We start from the raw sequence: 25,270 nt of genomic DNA, 5'->3' as shown, positions 1-25,270 counted from the left end.
CCTCTCCTGATGTGGGAGTCTTTCTAAGCCTTAGTCATTTTCATCACTCATCTCTGAACTCCCTCCATTTCTGCTACATCTTGTTTGAGATGGAGTGACTGAAACTGAGTGCTGTTTCCTAGGTGAGCCATCAATTTATATAATGGGATTATAGTTTTCGATCATTTTCCTTGTACATCTTAATACTTCATTTGGTTCTGTGAGCACCATTGCACGTTCAGTAGAAATTTTCACTGAATTGTTCACAAGGATGCCTAGGTCTTTTTCCTTAGTTGTTACACTCTGGGTTCTAAATTAATTGTATACGAGTACATTATATTGTTCCATCCAAATATGTATTACCTTGCATTTGTAAGCATTGCATTTAATAGCCATTGTGCTACCTATTCACCTAGCTCTGTTATTTCCCTCTCAGGATTCTTACAGTCTTTTTTCTGGTCTTGTCTAATTTTAATGTAACATTTTTTGTGTTATGTGTACGTTTTGCCCTTGTTCATCCTTTTCCAGATCATTATTTTGTGACCCCTGTATTTTGGTTGCCTTATCATGGAATGTATTAACGATTCTTGCTGCCTATTTTAAAGATCTAACACCTCTATTATTTGTAGTAGGATCTTAAGATTCATCAGGGAGTAGGTCTGGGGGCTAGAGAAGTGTCATTTCTTTATCCAATTTGGTTTAACTAAATTCTAAATTATTAAAAAAAATCACCTTTTACATCTCTTCCCCGATATAACGCCACCCGATATAACACAAATTTGGATATAACGCAGTAAAGCAGCGCTCCGGGGAAGCGGGGCTGCACACTCTGGCAAATCAAATCAAGTTTGATATAATGCAGTTTCACCTATAATGCGGTAAGATTTTTTGGTTCCTGAGGACAGCATTATATTGAGGTAGAAGTGTACTTTCTTTCACTTGTGTTCCACAGGAAAATTGTGGCAGTGTGCCAAAATAATAATTGAACATGAACATTATTAAGAGATTCCCAGGCACTGCACCGGGAATGCCTAGAAACTGCTGGAGCAGCTGGGAAGGGGAGGAGTTGGCATAGAATCATAGAATCATAGAATTCAAGATCAGAAGGGACCATTATGATCATCTAGTCTGACCTCCTGCTAGATGCAGGCCACATAAGCCGATCCACCCACTCCTTTAGCAAGCGACCCCTGCCCCATGCTTCGGAGGAAGGCGAAAAACCTCCAGGGCCACTGCCAATCTTCCCTGGAGGAAAATTCCTTCCCGACCCCAAATATGGCGGTCAGCTGAACCCCGAGCATGCGGGCAAGACTCTCCAGCCATACCCTCTTGAAAAAGGTTATATCATATCATTGACCCATTGGACTATTTACTTCAGTGCGGCACTTAATTGACCTATTGACTAAGCCCGTTATCCTATCATACCATCTCCTCCATAAACTTATCTAGCTTAATCTTAAAGTCATGGAGGTCCTTCGCCCCCACTGTTTCCCTCGGTAGGCTGTTCCAGTATTGCACTCCCCTGATGGTTAGAAACCTTCGTCTAATTTCAAGCCTGAATTTCCTGACTGACAATTTATATCCGTTTGTCCTCGTGTCCACATTAGCACTGAGCTGAAATAATTCCTCTCCTTCCCTGGTATTTATCCCTCTGATATATTTAAAGAGTGCAATCATATCTCCTCTTATCCTTCTTTTGGTTAAGGAAAACAAACCGATCTCCTCAAGTCTCCTTTCATACGACAGGCCTTCCATTCCTCGGATCATTCTAGTGGCCCTTCTTTGTATCCGTTCCAGTTTGAATTCATCCTTCTTAAACATGGGAGACCAAAACTGCACACAATACTCCAAATGAGGTCTCACCAACGCCTTATATAACGGGACTAGCACCTCCTTATCCCTACTAGAAATACCTCGCCTAATGCATCCCAAGACCGCATTAGCTTTTTTAACGGCCACATCACATTGCCTACTCATAGTCATCCTACGATCAACCAGGACTCCTAGGTTCTTCTCCTCCTCCGTTACTTCCAACTGGTGCGTCCCCAGCTTATAACTAAAATTCTTGTTAGTCATCCCTAAATGCATAACCTTACACTTCTCACTATTGAATTTCATCCTGTTACTAATACTCCAGTTTACAAGGTCATCCAAATCTCCCTGGAGGATATCCCGATCCTTTTCCGAATTGGCAATACCTCCCAACTTGGTGTCATCCGCAAACTTTATCAGCCCACTCCTACTCTTGGTTCCCAGATCAGCAATAAATAGATTAAATAAAATCGGACCCAAAACCGAACCTTGAGGAACTCCACTGGTAACCCCCCTCCAACCTGACAGTTCCCCCTTCAATACTACCCTCTGAAGTCTCCCTTTAACCAGCTCCTTATCCACCTCTGGATTTTCATTTCGATCCCCATCTTTTCCAATTTAACCAGTAATTCTTCATGCGGTACCGTATCAAACGCCTTACTGAAATCCAGATATATTAGATCCACCGCATTTCCCTTGTCTACAAAATCTGTTACTTTCTCAAAGAAGGAGATCAGGTTGGTTTGGCACGATCTACCTTTCGTAAATCCATGCTGTAATCTATCCCAGTTGCCATCGGCCTCATGCTCCGGAACCACTCTCTCTTTTAAGATTTTTTCCATGATTTTGCATACTACAGATGTTAAACTAACAGGCCTGTAGTTACCCGGGTCACTTTTTTTCCCCTTCTTGAATATAGGAACTACATTAGCTAATCTCCAGTCAAACGGTACAACCCCCGAATTTAGAGACTTATTAAAAATTATCGCTAACGGGCTAGCAATATCACTCGCCAATTCCCTTAATATTCTAGGATGAAGATTATCCGGGCCCCCCGATTTACTTCCGTTAAGTTGTTCAAGTTTGGCTTCTACCTCAGATACCGTAATGTCTACCCCCATATCTTCATTCCCATCGGTCCCTCTATCACTATTCCTTAGCCCTTCATTAGCCTCATTAAAGACCGAGGCAAAATATTCGTTCAGATATTGTGCCATTCCAAGATTATCCCTAATCTCCACTCCGTTTAAAGTTTTAAGCGGTCCCACTTCTTCTTTCTTGGTTTTCTTCCTATTTATATGGCTAAAAAACCGTTTGCTATTGGTTTTAATCCCCTTCGCTAGGTCCATCTCCACCCATCGCTTTGCCTTTCTCACTGCTTCCCTACACCCTCTAACCTCAATAAGGTAGGTTTCTTTGCTGATCCCTCCCATTTTCCACTCCTGGTACGCTTTCTGTTTTTTCTTAATGACCCCTCTAAGACGCTTGCTTATCCAGCTCGGTCTAAAACTGCTACCTACGAGCCGTTTTCCCCTTCTCGGGATACATGCCTCTGACAACTCCTGCAACTTCAACCTGAAGTAACCCCAGGCGTCATCTGCCTTTAGATCCCTAAATATGTTAGTCCAATCCACTTCCCTAACTAGTCGCCTTAATTTAGTAAAGTTAGCCCTTTTGAAATCGTAAACCCTAGTCTCAGATGCACTATTGATTATCCTCCCATTTATTTTGAAACGAATTAGCTCATGATCACTGGAGCCAAGGTTGTCCCCTACAACAATTTCCTCAACAAGGTCCTCGTTACTCACCAAAATCAAATCTAAAATGGCATCCCCCCTCGTCGGTTCAGCAACCACTTGATGAAGGAATTCATTAGCTATCACGTCTAGGAAAAGCTGAGCCCTATTATTATTACTAGCATTTGTTTCCCAATCTATATCCGGGAAGTTAAAGTCCCCCATGATCAAGCAGTTCCTATTAGTATTTACCTCCTTAAAAACATTAAAGAGCTCTCTATCTGTCTCCAAGCTAGATCCCGGCGGTCTATAGCACACCCCAATCACTATCCCGGGTGAGGCTCTGGTAGTTTTTTTCCCCAATGTGACCATTGCCCAGACAGACTCTGTATTATCCATTGCATTGCTAGTTATCTCATTACATTTCACCTCATTATTGATATACAATGCTACTCCCCCACCTTTACCTTTGCATCGGTCTTTCCTAAACAGCACATACCCTTCCATACCTGTACTCCAGTCATGGCTACCGTTCCACCATGTTTCGGTTATTCCTACGATATCCGGTTTCAATTCTCGGACCAGGAGCTCCAGTTCCTCCATGGTGATCTTACCATTACTACACACTTCCCCAGCACATGTCCTCATCATCCCATTCATCCACCCACTGCGAGCACCAAATCTGGCAGGAGTTCCCCCAACTCTCAGGGAGGAGAGAGGGGGAAAAGACAGGGGCTGGTTCTACCCATAAGTCCCCCAGATCTAGCTTGTGGGCCCAGCAGCCCTGCCTATCCTCAATTCTGGGGGCAACATAGGGCAGGAGGGGGAAGAGAGAGAACTGGGCTGGGCTCCATTCCTCCCCTCCCCACCCCACCCCACCCCCCCAGCTAACCTGTGGATCCAACATATATATTCTATATATATAATTGATAATATATTTAACCATGATTCTAGTACGCAGTCTTGTAACATCCCAGTGTTAACCTTTTCCCACAATGAAAAGCGATCCTTTATTCAGGGGTGAAAGTGGGTGGTACCATACCGGCCCATACGCAGCCCATGTTAAAGAGCTGCCGCGGCAGCGCTTTAACGTCGCTGCCCCCTTTGCCTCCCTCCCCCACAGGCCACCAACAGAGGGGGGAAAAGGGGCCAGCGATTTTAAAGGGCCTGGGGCTCATGGCCGGAGCCCCGGACCTTTTTAAATTGCCACCAGAGCCCCAGGCGGTGGGGGCCAGGCAGTGCGGATGGGCTGGCTGGGGGAGGCTGACCCCCAGCTCCTCCCCTTCCACCCAAGGCCCCACTCCTTCTGCCCGAGGCCCTGGCCCTTCCGGGGGCCAGAGCCAGCCCCCATACCGGTAAGAATTTAATATTGCTTTCACTCCTGCCTTTATTCCTATATTTTCTTAGCCAGTTTCAGATCCATGCCATGACTTTACTCTTTGCCCAATGACTGCTTAGTTATAAGAGGCTTGTAAGGCTCTTGTAAGGGACCTGGGCTTTTGGAAAATCCAAATAAATTACAGCAAATGGTCTCTCTTCACCATTATTTTATTGTCTGACTTAAAGAAATACATTAAATTAGATTATTTACTTTCACAGAAACTTTGCTGTTGTTTTTGTCTGTATTTCATCATGTTCCTCTAGGTGTTTTTATAATTCTCTTTTTAATTATTGTTTCAACCAATATCCTCCTTACACACTTTTTTGAACTGAGGGAGTTTGTAGGCCAGTAAGTCCATGTTTATCAGGGCACATTTGGCAGCACGGGAGATAAGATAGAAAGTTCAGGCTACAATAGTCCTGGGTGTTGGGAAGGCTTGTTTGTGAAGAAATCATATGACATTTGTGTATCTCCACACCCAGTTTGGTGGCCTGCATTAATATCACTGACATTATTTTATTTATTCTTTAACATTCACAGAGTATAGATGCAGTGAACAATTTAAGTAAACACCTGAAATTCTAGGTCTGGATGAAATTTGTCAAATAACATAAAGATAAGTAGCTTTAAAGAAATTATTCCAATAAGAACATCCTTGATTTTTTCACTTAAATTATAAACTGAGATTTAATAACACTAAGATTTTATTTTTCTTATACATAATATACATGGGAGGCAGTGTTGCCTAGTGGATAAGGCACTGGGTTGGGACCCAGCAGAGCTGTATTCTATCCCCAGCTCTGCCACTGGGCTGCTGTTTGGGCAAGTCCCTTTTTCTCTCTAAACCTCAATTTCCTGATCTGCAAAATGGGGATAGTGATATCGATCTTTATAAAGTATTTGGAGATCTACTGATGAAAAGCACTATATAAGAGCTAGGTATTATTGTTGTTGTTATTTTATTATTTATCTACCTTGTTTTATATAATCACATGACATAGTTTGAACATATTACCTTGTAAATTCCACACTGACACTTTTATATTTATTTCAAAGGTCACGCTAAATTAATTTGTTATTTAAATACTGTGCTAAAAAGCAGAAATAAGCAAACTAATGGATCTACTTGAGTCTGAGTGACCTTGGCTGTACCTTTTTGTGTGACATAGGAATTGTTACAAAGGTCAGTGCTCTGCACCCAGCAAATTTATGTCATCCTAAATCAGGGGTAGGGCTATGTATTATGTACCAAATGACTCTGGGGTTGCTGCACCGTTGCTCTTCAGATAGCCCTAATACTTTTGGGTGAAAATGGCAGATGAATCTGACTATAAATCTTTGGTCCCTTTCTGGCATCACAGAGCACAGGCCAACATTAAGTATTTAATGCCCCAGTAATCTAATTCCTATTTTTTATTATGTCTGTATATATATTTATTTAATTTATTTCTCTGTCTGTATCAGTAACATCATTCCTGTTCATATCCAAATAAACTTGCACCACCAGAATATTATATAGAGTGGTAAATTCTTAAGCTTTTCTTTTCAGGTCCATTTCACTTAATGTGATTTTAGTTATGCTCTGAAAATGGTCATTTTAAATAACAAAATAATCTACTCTATACAAAACCATTCCTCTGAATACTCTCCCCTAAGCATATTCCTGAACTTCTGCATTCATATAAATTGCCAGAGAAGGCATGTTTACAACAACATGCAACATATTCATAGATATGGGGCTCTTGTTAGTTTCTTTCATCACTTAACCCTTCACTCATTAATTTAAGAAAGTCACTTACCCTAAACAGTTTGATTTAACACAGTTTAAATTTATATGAGTTCACAGCTCTTTCAGTCTCCACAAAACTTACTGGGATTTTTTTTTTCTGCGAGAGTTCAATAGAGAGAACCATATCAGCTATAAGGAGGGCTGTTTCATTTGCCAACTTCTTCCTTACCTTTCCCGGCTTAGGGATCATTCATAATGCTGAAAAAGCCCATTTAATAATCATTTTTAAAGAGTGAATCCCTTTCAAAGGTTATCATATCCATTAAGTCTCATCACAAGCATCCATTTCCACACTTACATTTTCCAGTAATCTGGATCTCCCTCCCTTTAGTTGCATTTCAGAGCTCATATTCCACACTGGAAGCCTTAGAATGCCTTCTAGAAGTGATTTGGAGTTTCTTGGTATGTGATACACTCTGGCACATGACAAAATAGGGAATTCCTAGAAAATAAAAAAAAATCAAAGTAGAAATCCAGCAGTGAGGCTATTAGACCTACTAATCACTGGATCTTCAAAAGTAAGTAATGGGATGTTCAAAGTAATAGACCAGGAAACTATTTGGGCTGGTGTGGGCTGATTTATGAAAAGTCTGGCTCTTATTTTGTTTGAACTAGTTGATACTCATAATCAGATAACTCTTCCTAAAATCCCTTTCCTCAGCATAGTGGTATGAATGGAAGAGAAAATAAAGAGGCCTGCAGTAGAATGGATTTTGTTATACTTTAGACTGATAAGATGACCTGCTGTGATAAACATAGCCAAGTGTAAAGAAGCATTTAAGCAATCAAAGATGGGAATTAATTGCTTTCCCCCCACCTTTGGTTGGAAGGATGGGGTCAAAATCAGTATTTTTATTGTTGTTAGCAGCTGCTGTTGAAAAGGAAAAATCCCAAAGTACATAATATATGTAAAGAGGAAATTTCAGGAGTCCAACTTCATTCTTCTGTGTATTGAAAAATCACTGCATTCTTGAATACTGTAGTCTTCAAAATAAAGTTTGTTCATTCTAGGGTAAGGGAATCTTTTTCAGTGTGAGTGCCAAACATATTTGTTTAGCTGTCACATGCTAACTCTCTGATGTTTCATTTGTCAGTTCCTGTATTTTTATACCTTCCTACTTGGCTTCTCTTCCCGAAGTATTCCCAGTTTACTGTCCTTATTCCTAGTCTCATATTCTTCTATCTCATTCTCTCTTTGATGGCACTTTTATTATTCTTCCATGAGTCACTGTGTGCTACACAAGGTGCTTGTTTACATCTGTGTAAGTAGGGGAATATCAAGCAGGATCAGAAGTGGTATTACCCACATGGAAAGTATGTTTATAAAATGTGTGGATGACACCACGCAGGGAGGGGTTGCAAGCACTTTGTAAAGTAGGATTAGAATTCAAAATGACCTTGACAAATTGGAGAATTAGTCTGAAAACGTGAAATTAAGTAAAGACAAGTGCAAAGTACCACACTTAGGAAGGAAAAATCAAATGCACAGCTACAAAATGGGGGAATACAAAAGGTGGTAGTACTGTTGAAAAGGATCTGTGGGTTATAGTGGATAACAAATAGAATATGAGTCAACAATGTGACACAGTTGCAAAAGAGGCCAATATAATTCTGGGGTGTATTAACAGGAGTGTCATATGGAAGACATAGGAGTACTGTTGAGGCCTCAGCTGGAATACTGTGTCCAATTCTGGGCATCACACTTTAGGAAAGATATGGACAAATAGAGAGTTCAGAGGAGAGCAACAAAAATGATAAAAGGTTTAGAAAGCCTGACCTTTTAAGAAAGGCCAAAAAACCCGGACATGTTTCATCTTGAGAAAAGAAGTCAAGGGGAAGGGGTGGGGACTCACTGAATAACAGTCTTCATATATGTTATGGGCTGTTATAAGGAGGACAATGATCAGTTGGTCTCCATGTCCACTGTAGGTTGTGTGACCCATGTGTGTAATAGGGAGATATCTCTTTAAGAGACCCATTGGGGCGAGTAGGAGTGAGTTGTCTCTGGGTCATTGTTGCTAGGCAGATTAAGCACTCCACATCCAGAAGTTTCTGGAATTGGGTGTGGTAGTTTTGGGTCTGCTCCAATAGGTTTCCTGTTGCTGGGGTCAGACTCCATGAAGGCAAGCGTCCGGGCAGCTGCTTTGCAAAAGGCCACATGAACTGTCTGAGTTTGGAGAAGCTGAGTCCAGGACCAGAAAGCAGGCTATTGCCCTAATTGTGAAGCATTTTGCACCAGGGTTTTCTTTGAATCTATATACTTAACTGAGTGGTTGGTTAATCAGTTAGCTGACTGGCTAGTAGTGATTTCAGCAGAGGAAGACTCTTCATGGATTCCAACTGAAGATTCCTACAAGCAAGTGGAGGGAAGATGTTGTTTTAGACTCTGCAGACTGTTTAGATTTGCCGATCAAAGACTTAGGTGACCTAAACCTAAGCTTTTGGGAACTCTGTTTCTTCTCATTGTGTTTCTGTGAAAACTGAACTGTTCAGATTTTAATTTGTTTTCTTTATTTATGTTTATGAATAACTGTGAAGATAATGTCTGTGGGTTATAAAATTGCCATGTTCTGTAAAAATTAGAATATTTGTTTCTTTATCATAAGATTTTATAAAGTTATTTAATTACATTCATTTCTTTAGTTCCTTTTGGGACTTGAATGTGGGAAGGCTAATCCTGTGCAATCCTTGCTGAAAATCCTTAGAGACTGAACTCTGGGTCTCCAGCTACTTTTCTATGGGAGTTGGGGGTGGGGGGTTATTAGGCACTAGAGAAGGGCAATGAAGTGAACTCTAGCCCACCCAAAGGTTACAAATTGGTGCCCAAACAGACGGGGACTTGAGGATTGCTCAGAGCTCACCTCTGCATACTTTTGAGGAATATTGCAGTTATAAAAGAATTTGGTGTTATTGAATATTATTGAATATGTTCACTGTATTAATATTATTAAGATAATGGAAACTTGCACACAATTAGGGTTAGATCCCTGTAGGGCCATTTTGGTCAGTGATATGTCCCCTGTTGATAGTACAGCAGATATTAAGAGAGCTATTAAAATCTTTGGTCATGTGACTAATATGAGGCGGGTGAAGGGAGAACAAAAGAATATGATTCTCTGTGAATTTGTTGCTGTTTTTGTGATACACATAGGAAGGAAATGTGTGTTGTAGAAGCTAGGGCAGAAATGGGATATTCATTTTGTGGTTTTGCCATTTATAACCACTTGTTCTGTGCCCAGAGTACATCAGTGCAGGGATCAGGGATATTCTGTGTATTCTGACAGAGGGTTCAAACTGAGACATGGGCTGTGGTTACATCTGTGGGTGAAAGACAGACTAGGTGGTTAACAGATGCTATACCAGTTATAGACCAAGGTCCAGTAGAAGCCTCTACTCCTGCTGTGAGTCTCCCTTCTGACATGCAACATCTTTTGTTAGAGAGGGTGCTGAAATCTGCCAGTGAAACTGTGACTGATGTGAAATTTAAACTGAAATGTTTTTCGGGTAATTCACCCAGACCCAATGGAGAAGTAGATTATCCTACTTGGCAAGCACAAGCCAAAGAGATGATGGAAGACAGTGAGATTTCTGACAAAGTCAAAAGAAGGTTATTGAAAGTTTATTACCCCCAACATTGAAGGTGGCCTGAGGAGTTGGTAGCGAGGCATCTGCTGTAGAATGCTTTGATATTTTAGAGAAGGCAAATGAAAGTGGCATAAATGCATCTGAGCTTAAGGCTCAATTTTCTGAGACACACCACCACACTAGAGAACCACCTTCTGCGTACCTGACTAGACTACACGCATTAGTCAAAGAAATTTTGGAGGCTGGTGGGGTAAAAGATACTGAATTGGACTCGTATATACAAGATTAATTTTTCCGTGGTTGTTGGCATGAATCCTTATTAAATACACGCTTAATAAAAAGGATGAAAAAAAGAGTCTCTTATGCCAGACTGCTTTTTGAGGTGAGATCCATTGAAAGGGAGCACTCTGATAAACAAAAGAGAAAACTTCAACAAGAATTAGAAGAAAAAGGAAGACCATTGAGTAGGAGTAGTTTGCAGTTGATAAAGGCATCTGAAAATACTTCCAGCTCCAGTTTGTTAACCTAGGGTTTGAGCGTCTACATTCATTTGTAATCCCAGGTTAGGAATTGCTTAATGTGGGTCCTAACCTGGGGCTCCAGTGTCTGCACTACATTATGCAGGCCCAAGTCCAACCATCCATATCCCAGACTTCCTATCACCATCTCAATATGTGGCCACTCTATCTCTTTGTTCTTGGTGCAGCATGGGAAAACTTGACTGTCTAGAGGACAAAGAATGTTGGATTGCGGGATATTTTTGGCAGATTCCCAGAGCACACTTACAGTGGGGCTGTCTACAATGCAAAGCCCTTGGGCTTGAACCCTGGGTCTCGGCTTGACTCAGGCTCAGACTCTTCACCCCATGGGGTACTGTGACTTTGGGACCAAGTCCTTGATTAAGGTCTTTAAGTTACTATGTAAGAAGAAGATTATTTGCATAATAGAATGGTCCTTAATCCAGCAGACAAAGGCATAACAAGATCCAGTGCCTGGAAGCTAAAGCTAAATAAATTCAGACTAGAAGAAATAATGAGGATAATTAACCACTGGAACGAATTCCTTAGTTGTGGTGGGATACGTTACCACCCCAGTCAGGAAGGGGTTAAAGAGCTCCTCTGTACACAATCAGCCCAAACCCTGTGTACCTGTGAGCAGAAATGGCTCTGTGATGTCAGTGCCGTTCTCTTCCCACCTTCTCCACCCTCTGAGCAGCTGAGAGGCATTGGGGTAAATGACCAGCCAATCAGCAGAGCGAAAATGCACAAAACCAAACACACCTACAGCCAGTCAATCAGTGGAGGAAAAAGGGGGGGAAAAAGGAGAGAGGCACAGCAGTTTGGCATCCAGGGCAGCCTCCCCGTTCATGCAACCTATGAAGCATGTCAAGTCTGGAGAGGGACAGCTCTTTAAATGGGAGGATCCATGCCCACTGTAGGGTGGCACTCAGAGGGAGGTAGAGCTAGAGCACAGACCTCTCTAGCCCCACACAGCAGGGGCTGCTTAACAGGAAAGCAGCTGAAGAACATTTGCTGCCTGGACCCTCTGAAAAAAGAAGAGGGACCATCTTTACTATGTTTCCTTTTTTAGAGCCCAGGTTGCTCAACCTGGGTCCCTTGGACAACATAGGGCGCTAGAAGCCCAGGCCCCTTTGAAGAGACTATTTACCTTTGTGCCTTATTTCTAGTCTGAATTTGTCTAACTTCATTTTCCAGACACTGGATCTTGTTACACTGTTGGTAGATCAAAGAGCCACCTTATTATATTTCTGTTCCTCATGTAGATTGTTATAGACTGCGATCAAGTTACCCCTTAACCTTCCCTTTGATAAGGTAAACAGATTGAGCTTCTTGAGTCTTTCACTATAAGGCATGTTTTCTAATCCTTTAATCATTCTCATGGCTCTTCTTTGAATCTTTTCCAATTTATCAACATCATTCTTGAACTGTGGACACCAGACTGGACATAATATTCCAATAGCAGTATAATTACATATGTATGGTGGGAAGGGAGATGATAAACTGCATAACCATGTGACAAATTTCATTTTTCCTATCCCTTTGACCACCTTGCATGATCTCTGCCAGGATGTGGTCTAGCACTCCTTTACCAAGTTGTGCATTTAAACCACAAACTGGATTCATAAAAAGCAGTGAACTGAAAGCATCTCAGCAATAATGCTGCAGTAAAGATAAGAATATGAGATGACCCTCCCCATAATGAAAAGACTGAACAAATTCAGGACTAGGGCTTGCTTCTGAGTAGAGAAAATTGTTTAGTAGCTTTATAAGGAGAGCTCATCACTTTCTGTGATACAAGTCTCTCTAGCTGCATTTTATCATTTATAATCAATCACCTGAAGAAGTATTTGATGGAATGAATAGAGTGGATGTTGACAGTTTGGCAAGCTGTAGGACCAAGTTAACAATCATTCCTTATATTCAAATATTTAGCAAACTGTCAACCAGATTTATTAAACACACAAAACTGGAATTGTCTGGAATTGTAAAGTGCAAGTAATACAGTACTTCTACCTTTTGTTGTGTTGGACATGGATGATTCCAGTGAAATTCTTTGCTGCTAAAGTTGACACAAGCTATAGACACAAGCACTTTGGAGGTGCAGTTGTTGGGGGGGGGGGGAAGACTCTGAGCTTGAAGGCTCCCTAAAGCAAAGAGAGAATCATAGAATATTAGGGTTGGAAGAGACCTCAGGAGGCCATCTAGTCCAACCCCCTGCTCAAAGCAGGACCAACCCCAACTAAATCATCCCAGCGAAGCCAGTATTACTGCTTCCTCTTTCTCAAAAGACTGGCAGATGTTATGTATGATGAGAGATGTGTTGGCTATGTACAGCAATTCTTTAGCTTCAGGAGCTGCAGTGAATCCCATCATTGAAATCTATTTTCTGTTCTCTGACAGCTGTTTTTGCCATTTACTTTAAAAGCAGATGGGGGGGAAATGCAAAGAAGAGCTGTCAGTTTTATTACCATGTATAATCAGCATCTGTGCAATACATTAGACTCATCAAGCAACTTAGAAGAAGTTGTGTGTTGTAAAAATTCTTCTGGGGTTTCTTGACTTTCTTCTTGCCACCTTCTTGTACATGAGGAAGTGCTGAAATTAAACAGTTTAGATCAATGAAATGCTGAAGCCACTAACCCTGACCTGATTTGCTCAATGAAAATGTGACTAGCTGAATTTTGAAAGCAATTATGTGAATAATTTTTCTGCATATGATATTTAAAGCTACAACTATTTGTTTTCTTAAGCACTATAATATGTTTTATCATTAGTAAATCAATTTTGAGATCTGTTGCTGGTCACGTGATAAGCATATAGGTATGGCATATGCCTGTACAGTATAAATTGTCCGCCCTTCCCCAGGTTCTAGTGAACAGGCTTAGTGTATTGAAACAGTTTTATGTAATCCATCTGCACAACTTAGAACAAAAATGTTTATTCAGAAAAATGCCTTTTTTCTAGAGGAGCATCTAAATACATTCTGTATTTTAGATTTAAATGGAAACAAAGGTTAACCTGAAAATAAGCTTGAAAGAGTAGTTTTAAATGTACTTGTTGTCTGTCTCTTCAAGTTGTCAAGCACTAATGAGCTATTCACTTATCCTGTGTGCTATAAGTTTAGAGGACATAAGAACCTCCCATTGAAATGTGTTAAGTAATTTGCATATCACAATGGTACAGCTCTCTGGGGTGCAAGAGAGAAGGAGCCATCTACTCATCAGGAGCATAATTTGATTTGATTAGGTTGGAAATTGCAGCTGCAGAGAGTACCTCCATAGTCTAGAATAAAAGTGGGTACTGAAGTTAGTTTGTATATGTAGTGGTGGGCAAAGGATTTGGAGGAGTGGGTAGAACGCTTCACAGTATATTTCTTGGATAGAAGTAAATAGGGAATAGTCTTTGAAAAGGTATTTCAAGCAGATTAGCAACTTGATAATCAAAAGCAGGGTTTCATTGTAGAGAAACCGCAACCAAAAAAAAGAGAGAGAATGCCATGAACATTAATGATTGTTTTTGTGGTGGTAAAGGTTTTATAAGGAGATCTTCTTATATGATAAGCAGTCCTTCTGAGAGAGTCCAATAATTGATGACGCATTTACTTAACTATAGTCCATTATCTTATCTTATTTAATATGCTGCTAGCATTGGCTGTGGCTTTTGAAGGAGAGACCACAGCCACTGTTTTGTGATGCATATGTAATCACTTCTCATAAAATGAAAAAAAGTATTTTGAGGTTCAGGTAGGAGGAGCTATTTTAAGACATTTGATATAACATCTATATAGAACATTACAGATTCTCGCAAGATTTTGCACTCCTGAAGTATAGCACTTTAGGCTGAGCCATGTGGTTTATAAACATTATGTAGTTGTTTTTTCAGCCCTAGCTAACTAAGCACAGTTGTATTCAGGAATTCAAAATATTTAATTTAATATGAGGCAGAAATATAAAGAAGTGTTTTTAATTACTGTGGGTTTTATCAGAAGGATGCGAATTTCCTTGAGATATTACTCTATCTGTGCTTTGTGACCCTGGAATGTATCTAATTAAATTTTTCACAGAATGGTGGATGCAAATTTGCACTGTGTAAAATTCATCTGATTCTAGGCAGATAAAGGAGGAGATTAGAGGATAACAAAGCTTGAAAACATGAATTTGATTTGCTTGCTTTATGGACAACATGGGGGTATAAAAGATTTTTCTTCTGTATTTATATAATCTGATTTAACATTTTTTCTCTCTTGTACTAACCTCTTTTTCTGAAATGTGATGTGTGTTTAGAGTGTACACATTAGTTGAAGGTAATAAAAGGCATATTTAGATGATCCTACTATAACAAATCCTTTATCCTTGTAAGTTTATCCCAGCACTACATACTGAGTCTGTAAATCAGACCATACATCAGACTGTGCATCAGACTGTAAATTTTCTACTAAAAGGAAGCATTTGGTAAAACTGACATGGAGCTTATTTTCTTACATACACTGGTAACTTGGTACTTTATTAGTCAGCTGTAGAACTTTTTCTATTTTTAGTGCAGTATATTTTGTAGACAAAATTGTGTAGTGGTAAATTTAATATGTCATTCTTACTTGCCATAACAAACTACAAAAACATTAAACTACACAATGTTGAATTAATAAGCAAGGCAGAAATCAAATAGCAATGCAGAAAAATTCAGTTAGGCTAAGTATCTGATGCACACCTTATTGGGCCTAGATGTTTTATCAGATCTGCTTAAATAGGATAATTATTTTTTTGAAAATAGTTGTAATAATATCAATTTCACCCAGATAAACACTGAAAGGTCAGAATATCACAGTTACGTGCCTGCCTTATGATACAATGTTTAATAATAATAATTAATGATTACATATTGTCTATTAGTATCATATAGTCTTTCTCTACAAACTTATATGGAGCTTCTTCTAATGTTTTTCTATTCTTGTATAATTACACTATTCTCATCAGTTACAATTTGTCATAAAACAATGTATTATCCAACTATGGTGGGGGTGGGGTTTGTATGTTTGTTTGTAAGGAACAGATGGGTAGGTTTAAAGAGATTATTTATTCCCTATGAATATATGTCAACATTTCATATATTCTCAAATAGCATGAACAACCACATAAATAGCATACCAACTTGGACCAGAATTATTATAACACATTGTAGTACTAATGTATTGTACTTTGAAACCAAGAGGTCTGAATATATTATATGCGGAGGCTGAAGGATTTTACTGTTACCTGAAAAGATTTATATATATAATCCTCTGTTTAGTAAGAAAAACTGTTTTTTACCGCAATTTCCTGTTGCTGCTTTTTGATAAGCTGATTCATCTTCGTGGAATCTTAATTGATTTATAATGTATTAGCCAGACATCTGACCATTCCTGGAAAATCAAGAGTGGTCAGAGGTAGTCTACAAAATACAGAGTGGTTAAAATGAAGATAAGCAGTTCATATGTGATGGTCATCATCTTGGCTGACACTGGGGACATCAGACCTAAGGCATCAATCTCTAGAGTTTGAGTTAATGAGCCATAATCTATAGCTGAGACTCACACTCAGGATGGATCAGCAGGATAGGTGTGTAACACAGACTATTCACTGCCACACATGTGCAAGAATCTAAGTTTACTCAATATATTAAAACCTTTAGGCTAAACCCATGAAGTTATTAAGAAAATTAAATAGTCCTGAACTTAATCAGAATACATGCCATAGGTGTGAAAAGGGTTAACAGAGAGGTAAATAAAGAACAGGAATGAACAGTCAGTTTTCATCACGGCAAAAAGTTAAGTCTTATGCCACAGGTTTCTATACCAATGTTAAAAATATTTATTAATAACCTAGAAAAGTGTTGAGTAGTGAGGTGACAAAATTTGCGGATAATGCAAGATTGTTTAGATTAATTAAAACAGAAAATTTAGGAACTTCAGAGGAATCTTGAATTCATAATACAGTGATTGATTAAGTACAGTGTTGACACATGCAAGGTAATACATATTAGGATAAAATAATATAATTGTAACTCAGCATTCATGCCCCTTTAAGAGCAGTTAAATCAGTGTACCTTTTATTGGGGCTTGGCCCTTTCAGGCAAGGGAATTTTGGACAGCATTGTTCCCCTGGACATTCCAGGTGACGAAGAGGTAGCATGTGACTGGCAGGCTCTGTAAAGAAACGACTGTCATTCAGAAAGGAGGTACCAGAGTCAGGGCAAAATCAGGAGAGTAGCTACAAAGTTTTCTGTAACTTTGTGTGACATTTTATGCAAATTATTTAATTAGCCAATTACATGCGTCAAGAACATCATTTTTGAAATACTATGTGGATTTAGTGCTGATAAAAGGTGTTGGATTGAGACTAGATTTCTTTACACGGTTCCCCCATCTAGTGGGAGCGGGTATGAAGGACAGGGTATGAAGGACATCACCCTCATTCTGTTCCCCCATTAGCCACTGCTCTCCATAACAACTGCTTCCTTTTAGCTTCCTCAGCAGCCCCTATCCCCATCTTTCCTTCAGGTAGCCTCTCACCTCCCCTTCCCTGTCCCCCAATAGCTTTTGCCATTCCATCCTCCAACAGTTCCTCTGTCCTCCCCATTTCATACCACTAGTTCCTTGTTTCCCCTTCTACTTACCCACTGTAGCCCCTCACCTCTCCTGTCAGTGCAGTGGCACTGTGCTGCCTCTTCTCTGCTGAGCTCCACGTGGCATTGGGGGAAAGAGTAGCCAGATGGGGAGGCCAAGGGGCTGCCTAGCTGTATGTTCAGCAAGTGCCACAGGAGCCTCCGGTGGGAGCCATGATAGACTACAGCCCAGAACCACATGATTGCCTGGGGCCCACCAGAATACACGACATCCAGGATGCTCTTTGGGAATATGTGAAGAGGGTCTTGGTGCATTTCCTGGGACTCGCTATCTGCCTTTGGTCCATTCCTCAGTCTCTCTTCTCTCACCATTGGTTGTGATTAGGAGGATTAGGAAAGGCTCATCCTCCTGTCTTTACTTGCTCACAACCTTCCCTGATAGAGAGGAAAAAGAAGTATTGCTGGTGTCAGTATACAGAGGGGCTGGGGATTAAGGGGAATGGGGCCTAGCTGGCAGGGTCTCTTGTGGGAACTAGAACTGTCCTTGGTGGCTGCATGGGAAGCATCTGGCCCCTGCATCTTTTTCTCCTCACTCATTCTTACAATTCAGATGATCAAATGGGCCCCATAAATGAGAGAATAAAGATGTGTGTGACAGGATCACTGGGGTACAACCTGGAAGTATGGGACCGCTGTGCCCCCCCTAATTCTCCAGCCTGGGCTGTCTCTCACCGTGCTTTGCCAGTGACAAGCAGCAAACCCCTGTAAGCCCTGTTATCACTTAACCACCAGCATCCAGAGGCACACACAGCTATACACAGGGAAACACCAGCAAATCTCCCAAGCCCTTGTCTTGCACCCCAGATGTATACCATCTTACACTGCTCAAGTCCTTTTCTTGAACAATCCAAGCTCATTAATTAGTTCTCCACTTCATTAAAGGAAAGTGGACATGCACTAGCCTATGTAATCTGAGCAAATTCGCCAAGCACTTTGGAGAAACTCACTGGTAAGAATAAAATGTTAAAGTAAGTTTATTAATTACAGAAATATTATACATAATTATAAGTGGCAGGTATAAAGGTCAGGGATAGTTACTTCAGAAAATGAAAATTAAACATGCATTCTAAATCTTAAACTTTTAGACTAAGCAAGTTTTTAATCAAACAACTTTTCTTACTCCACTGGGTGTTGCAAGTAGGTTACAGTTCTTCATACACTGGCTGAATTTCCTTCTCAGCCTGGGACCAATCTCCTCAGTTCAAAGTCTTTATCTTCCCGGCATTTTTGTTGCCTTCTTCATGGGTGCAGGAGGAGAGAGTTGGTCTCATGATGCCACTGTCCCTTATTTTATACTCTCAGTCAAGTCCCTGGTGGGCCTTGCTGACACAGAGTTGAGCAATCCCCATTGTATAGTGCTTGCACAACTGTCTCTTAGGCCTGGTCTACACTGGGGCGGGGGTCGAACTAAGGTACGCAACTCGCGTAGCTGAAGTCAAACTACCTTCGAACTACTTACCTGTCCTCACAGCGCGGGATCGAAGTCCGCGGCTCCCCCGTCGACTCTGCCACCGTCGTTCGCGGTGGTGGAGTTCTGGAGTCGACGGGAGCGCGTTCGGAGTTCGATATATCGCGTCTAGATGAGACGCGATATATCGAACTCCGAGAAGTCGATTGCTACCCGCCGATCCGGCAGGTAGTATGGACGTACCCTTACAGAATTGTAAATCTCTTGTTTACAATTCCTCTGCTGATCAATGGTTGTTTAAAGCCCGCTTGGGTGTGGGTCACCACCCTTTTATTCACTGGAGAGCTAGCAGTGGGCATCTCCCAAACTCACAACATATTTCAATAACAATCATATAGCAAAATCTCATAACATAATACACAAAATGATATACATATTTTGACAGAACAATGGGTTTCACCAGATCATGACCTTTCAAATGATACCTTGCAAGGCATGCTTTGGATGCAATATCACAACCCTGTACCAATGATGAATATGGGAGTTAATGGGTGCTACTTTGAGGTACAGCATGTCACAGTGGGTCAAGCCCACACGATGCAGATGAGTGGATGGTGCTGCATCATGGTTTCAGAAGCCTTGTTGACCAACAATCCCTGCATGAATTTTACAACAGGTGATTCTAAATACCCAGTGCAGTAAATTCACAAAACCTAGATTCCTTATGTTAAATGGATTTTCAGTTTTCTATTTTATATTGCTCTGAGGTACACATGTCCAACTCCCATGGATTACAGTAGGACTTGCATGCTTATATGTGAAAAGAGAGTATGACCCTTATTTCATAGGCACATTAGGTAGGTTTTGAACTGCAATGTCTATGCTGTTTATAGTTTTGTGGTGGGAAACAGCAAAATAGACTGTGTAGTTTCATTTTGAAAAGCAAAGCTTCCTATAGTTCTGAGAGTTGCAGAGAATATGAAAAAAATCACCATAGTTTATAATCTTATTACTTTTAAATGGATCGTTCTATTTAAACCCATTACTAAGACTGTATGTTCCATAGTACAGATATCTAAACATTTCCTTTTTATAGTTAACTCTCAGTACATAGTTTTGAATAATTACGTAAAACAATTATTTATCGGTTATTTTGGACTTAGTGGGCCAGAATCATCCCTGTCATAACTCCTTTGAAAGCTAAATAGTATTAGCTGAGAGAAATTTGGCATATTATATCTAAATTGACAGTAAACAACTGACAATTCATATGTATTCGCCTTGATCCTCCCTTTATATTTTTATATGGTGCCTTGCCTTTCTGGATGCTATAACTCTCTGGGAACCTACAGATGCAAGTGCCTGATGGAAATTTTCAAATCAAAATGTAGTAGCTTTTTTATGATTACAAATAGAACTGTACCTAGAATTCTAACCCTAAAACACAGTGTTCTCCAAACAAGTCGCTTCCACTGTAGGAAGGTTTTGGTAGTCCTTGCAAACTGCTTGACTTCATAGTAAATGGGCAGTAGAACTTCCTCAGCATAATCTTTCCACATGTATACTCCTGATGCTACTATTAATGATCCTAAATAAATCTGTTTACAGTGTGTCCTACTGAGATGGGAAACAAGTTCACATTCTGCATTGTATCTACAGCAAATCGTCATCCGCATCATTATGCATATATGGGAAAGTGGCAGTTAATGTAGAGTAAAAAGTTAGGCACAATATTGGTTAAAACAATAGTGTGAAGTGAACACATGCAATCTTGATACTTAAGATAAAAATAACCTTGTTACCTAGTAAGCTTAAAGAAATTGTTTGGCAGTTCACGTGCAAAACCATGACACTGGCAATGTTGCAAGTGCCAGCATATCTCAGTTATTCAGTGCTAGTATTCTTGCTCAGATTTTCCTATAACTTAGATACTTAAGTTTCTAACTTGTTTACATAAATCTCTTACTCCATCTAATGTGTAAATATGATTCCCTGGCAAGTATTTGGAGTTTCAAAGACGTGTAAGACTACTAAACATACATAAGTTAGATCTGAAGAAAGAGTTTAATTATTTGTACTTCTTGACTGAATTATGCAAAAATTCCAGATAAGTGGTAAAAGTCAGATCAGATCAACCTGTAATTTATAGTGTTGTAACTCTGTATGTGAAGAAGAGAACATGTTTATACAGCCAAAAATTGATTTTTTTGAAATTAAAACAATTACTGACCCTTATTCTCGTGGCATAAACCTGTACTCCAGTAGAAGGGAAAAGTAACTATGATTAAATACATCTCTGATAATTTATTCTGACATGAATTATACACATTTTAGATTGCTCTTCAGCATTACATTTTTGTATTTTTATGGTATTGTTTTTCTTTGCAGACGGTTGGAGCAAAATTCAATAAAGGTCATCCCTCCTGGAGCTTTCTCACCATATAAAAAGCTTCGAAGAATGTGAGTGAGAAATATTTTAGAATTATATAAAAACATTTTTATAAAACAGGTCACGGTCATACAAAGAAATTCCCATCAAAGTATGAGTATTTAAGAGTGTTTGACAGCCAGAGGATTAACTAATATGGCTGTCTGATTGCTTAGATCGTATAGTGCCTTTGTCATGTTAATAACAATCGCTGGTTATTCAATGTAATGATACTAACTAATATGAATGTATATATAGAAAAATAGTGTGTCACTATAATGAAAATAATCACTGAACAGATTTTTTGGAACATATTTTGAAATGACATACCATTGTCATTTCATAATTCCATTGATGCTGTAAGGTCCTGTTGCCATATCAACCTAACTCAAACATTACTTCATAAAATGTATTTAACCCTTTTATTATTACTAAAAATAAATCTAGTAATCATTTTGTATGACTATTTATTTTATATAACCATGTGGTATTTCAGTGTAATATAGCGATTACTGAATATTGCTTTGATGTTCTAATTTTTCAATTTTGTCTCACAAGGCCAAACTAAATATTTAGGTTTAGCCTTTTCACCAATGACCAAAGCTAATTACATAATATTTTAATAGTTATTTTCTGTGGAATGGGCTAGAATTCATTCAATATACCCTCATTTCTTATTTTAGTGACCTGAGCAATAACCAGATCTCTGAGACAGCTCCAGATGCTTTCCAAGGCCTGCGTTCACTCAATTCACTGTAAGTATCAATGTGATTTTCTCAAAAGAAAGGCAAAATTTCCAACATTTTTGGTATTCTATTTTTAAAGACGTTTGGGCTTCATGCAAAATACTCATTTAATCTTCATTTTTCTTGCCCTTGAAAGCTGTAAGATAATGTCAGAGATGTCAGAACTATAACCTGACATCATATTGTGGCTGAATGCTAAAATTTCTTAGATTCAGGTCTTGAGAAGGATCCATGTGCTACTAATGTAAAAAGGTCCCAGCAGGATCCTTTGATAACTTGGACCAGTAAGCCAGTCAGGGAATGGAAAACACCCCTCTTCTCATGACATATACATTCATATTAAATTGAAAAATATTGTTTGGAGTAAACTCATGATGATTTAAATTTGTTCCACTTTGAAAATTGTGGGCTTCTCTCCTTTTTATCATGATCATTAGCAGAAATTATGACAATTCCTGCTGATCAGTTTTGTGAATAAGCTTAGTTTTCACATGCAAAGCTTACAAAGTGAACACTGATAGCCTCATGCTACTTTACTCTCCATCCCTTAGCGAATAGAACCTTTGTTTTTTCAACTTCTGCCATTTGATCCTTAATTATAATTAAGTACTGTTTTACTTCTCCTACTTGACTTTGTTTTCACATAATTGGTTACTTCAGAAATACTTTGAAGTGGAATGGAAGTTTATACAGTTTCTTTAAAATTACTTCCTTTATTGCAGACAGGGCTTCCACTACTTTGGCAGTTCTAAAGGATTCTAAATATAATGATTTTTTTTTTGTTCCCCTGAGGAGCATCCATTTTATTTTCACACATCCCATTCTAGCTGCTTTTTTAAAAGATTGGCTCCTATTAAAGCTGTATGGGAAGATGCTATGCAAGCTGCTTCTCAAATTATTTCATCAGAAATTGTCTATGTACGTGAAACCAGCTGTTCTACTGTTATAAGAAAAAAATCATAATTGTAATTCATTTTTCTAACTACAACCAAAAATTAGCAAGTTACGGATTTTAGAGAGTAGATCTTTCCACATAAGCATTTACCTAATGAAGACAGATTGCCCTCTGTGAAATAATCTCTCCTCAAATAGTACTTTTGAAGATCTGAAAGGGTAAATGATTATAGCATAATGTGATTTAGTTAAGAAAAATATTGCATAAGTGCTACCTACAGGAAATCTTAACTTATGGGGCTAAATGTAACTCGCTCTGGTTTTCCATGTCTGAGATGGTCTCTTTGTAAAAGGCACTGGTCTGGGAGTTGAAGACTCGGGTTCTACTCCCCACTCTACAGTCAACATGGTGTGTGTGAACTTCAGCTAATCATTTTGGTTTTCTGTGCTTTACTTTCCCATCTATAAAATGGAATGTCATATGTACCTTCTTAGTAAAATGCAATGAGATCTTTGGATTAAAAAGTGCTAGAAAAAGAGCTAAGTATTCTTATTGTACTGTGTGCATACACCATAATGCATATTTTATCAGTCTGTGTTGTTTTCTTAAGGTTGCAAAGCCAAGAACTCAAAAGCTAGAAAGTATTATTGCCGCATGATATTTATTTTACAAACCTATTTTAACATGCACATCAGTTGTTGCCTCCAGGGTCTTCACAAGGTGCCATTGTAGGTCTCAGAGCAGCAGTTTGGAAACCTTGAGTACAATATATAATTTTTTACTGGCCTTTTAACTAATTTTCTTAGTCAAATGAACTTATATCTTGTGTCAGTAAAGAAGGTGATATATTTCATTAGGAGATATGGCAGATCAGTGTGTTAGGGATTAGCAGGTAAACTCTTCCACTTCTGAAAGAGTATGATGGGGTTTTATTTTAGTGTCTGCTGTAGAATCAACAATGAGAAACAAATTCAGACACAAATCTTTAGTATCAGGCTGTCTCTGTCAGTGATACTGGCTGCTATCTGGAGCCAGGTGGTACATAAAAAAAAACTGCTTAGAAGAAAGTCGTCTTGTCAGTACTTATACTTTATTACCCACTGACCAGTTCATCAGTAGACTAAGTTTCCTATCACCTTGTTAAAATGGATACTTGGGCCCTGATCCTGCAATAGGGTGACCAGAGGGCAAGTATGAAAAATCGGGATGGGAGTGGGGGGTAATAGGTGCCTGTATAAGAAAAAGCCCCCAAAATCAGGACTGTCCCTATAAAATTGGGACATCTGGTCACCCTTTCCTGCAATGGTCTTTGTAGGGGCAGATTTCTGCACCCATACAGGGGAGCTTGCCGGGGCCTTGGTTTTAAGTCCCAAATGTCTTGGTTACTTCTATTTAGAATCATTTCAGGGAAGACAGAAGAAGTTTCTTTCTGTCTTCCAAGTCAGATCCAGAAAACCTGTACCTTAATAGTAGCCACCTTGATTGATTCTTTTCTGTTACAGTGTCCTCTATGGAAACAAAATTACAGAACTTCCAAAAGGCCTATTTGAAGGACTCTTCTCTTTACAATTGCTGTGAGTATTTGTTTAATGCTTATCTCATTTTGAGTTAACTGGTGGGAGAAGGGATGGGACTTGAAAGTTTGATATGTACCCAGAAAAGAAGGGATAGGAAATTATCCCTATATGCAATATCAGATGTGCAGTGAAATCATTCATTTTAGTTTTAGTAGATGAAACTAAAGGAGTCAAGACTTCTAGATTCTATCCCTGGCTCTGACTTTTGTTTGTCAGGTGTTCCTTTGATCAAGTCATATACACTCTGTGTCCCAGTTTACCCACCATTAAAATGGATATAACATTAACCTGTCTTGTGAAAATCAGATAACTATGAAACATGCTTTGAGATCCTTGAGCTGAAGGTGTGGTATATATTGAGTACCAGTAGAGAGTCTACATTTATCACAGTAGAAATATTTGATTTAACAGTGAGTATCAGGGGGAGCATCATGGTGATATGTTGATCAAACTTTCTCAAAAGATTCAGCAGGATTGACAGTGCAGTTGTAGTACTGTCTAAAAATAGATTGTGTGTACTAAGCCATAAATCAGCAGTGATGTTCTGCAGTGGAGAATCTGGGAATCGCTGGCTTGTAGATGTAAAGTCTGATGATCTTAGAAAATAACATCTACCCACTTGATTTGAAGCTTTTCTTGCCCAGACTTTATAGAAATGTGATAGGCAAAATGTGTCCTATAAATACTTCTGGAAGAAAGTGGCAAACTAGGAAGTCAGTGATGTGAAAATATAAATCATAGCACCATCTGGGG

At 39.3% G+C, this 25,270-nt stretch overlaps 1 protein-coding gene across 6 annotated transcripts in view; it reads left to right on the top strand.

Annotated features, from left to right (window-relative positions):
• Nucleotides 1-25,270, top strand: part of SLIT2 (slit guidance ligand 2) — a 398,427-nt gene that overhangs the window by 268,573 nt on the left and 104,584 nt on the right. For all 6 annotated transcript variants that reach the window (XM_039541399.1, XM_039541396.1, XM_039541397.1 and 3 more), the window contains 3 exons: nucleotides 21,260-21,331; nucleotides 21,983-22,054; nucleotides 24,443-24,514. In XM_039541399.1, coding sequence (XP_039397333.1) covers nucleotides 21,260-21,331; nucleotides 21,983-22,054; nucleotides 24,443-24,514 — 216 coding nt within the window. The remainder of the gene's footprint in view (nucleotides 1-21,259; nucleotides 21,332-21,982; nucleotides 22,055-24,442; nucleotides 24,515-25,270) is intronic.

The sequence above is a fragment of the Mauremys reevesii genome, linkage group 5 (assembly GCF_016161935.1).
Source record: "Mauremys reevesii isolate NIE-2019 linkage group 5, ASM1616193v1, whole genome shotgun sequence".
NCBI lineage: Eukaryota > Metazoa > Chordata > Testudines > Geoemydidae > Mauremys > Mauremys reevesii.
This window is presented reverse-complemented; position numbering and strand designations above follow the sequence as displayed.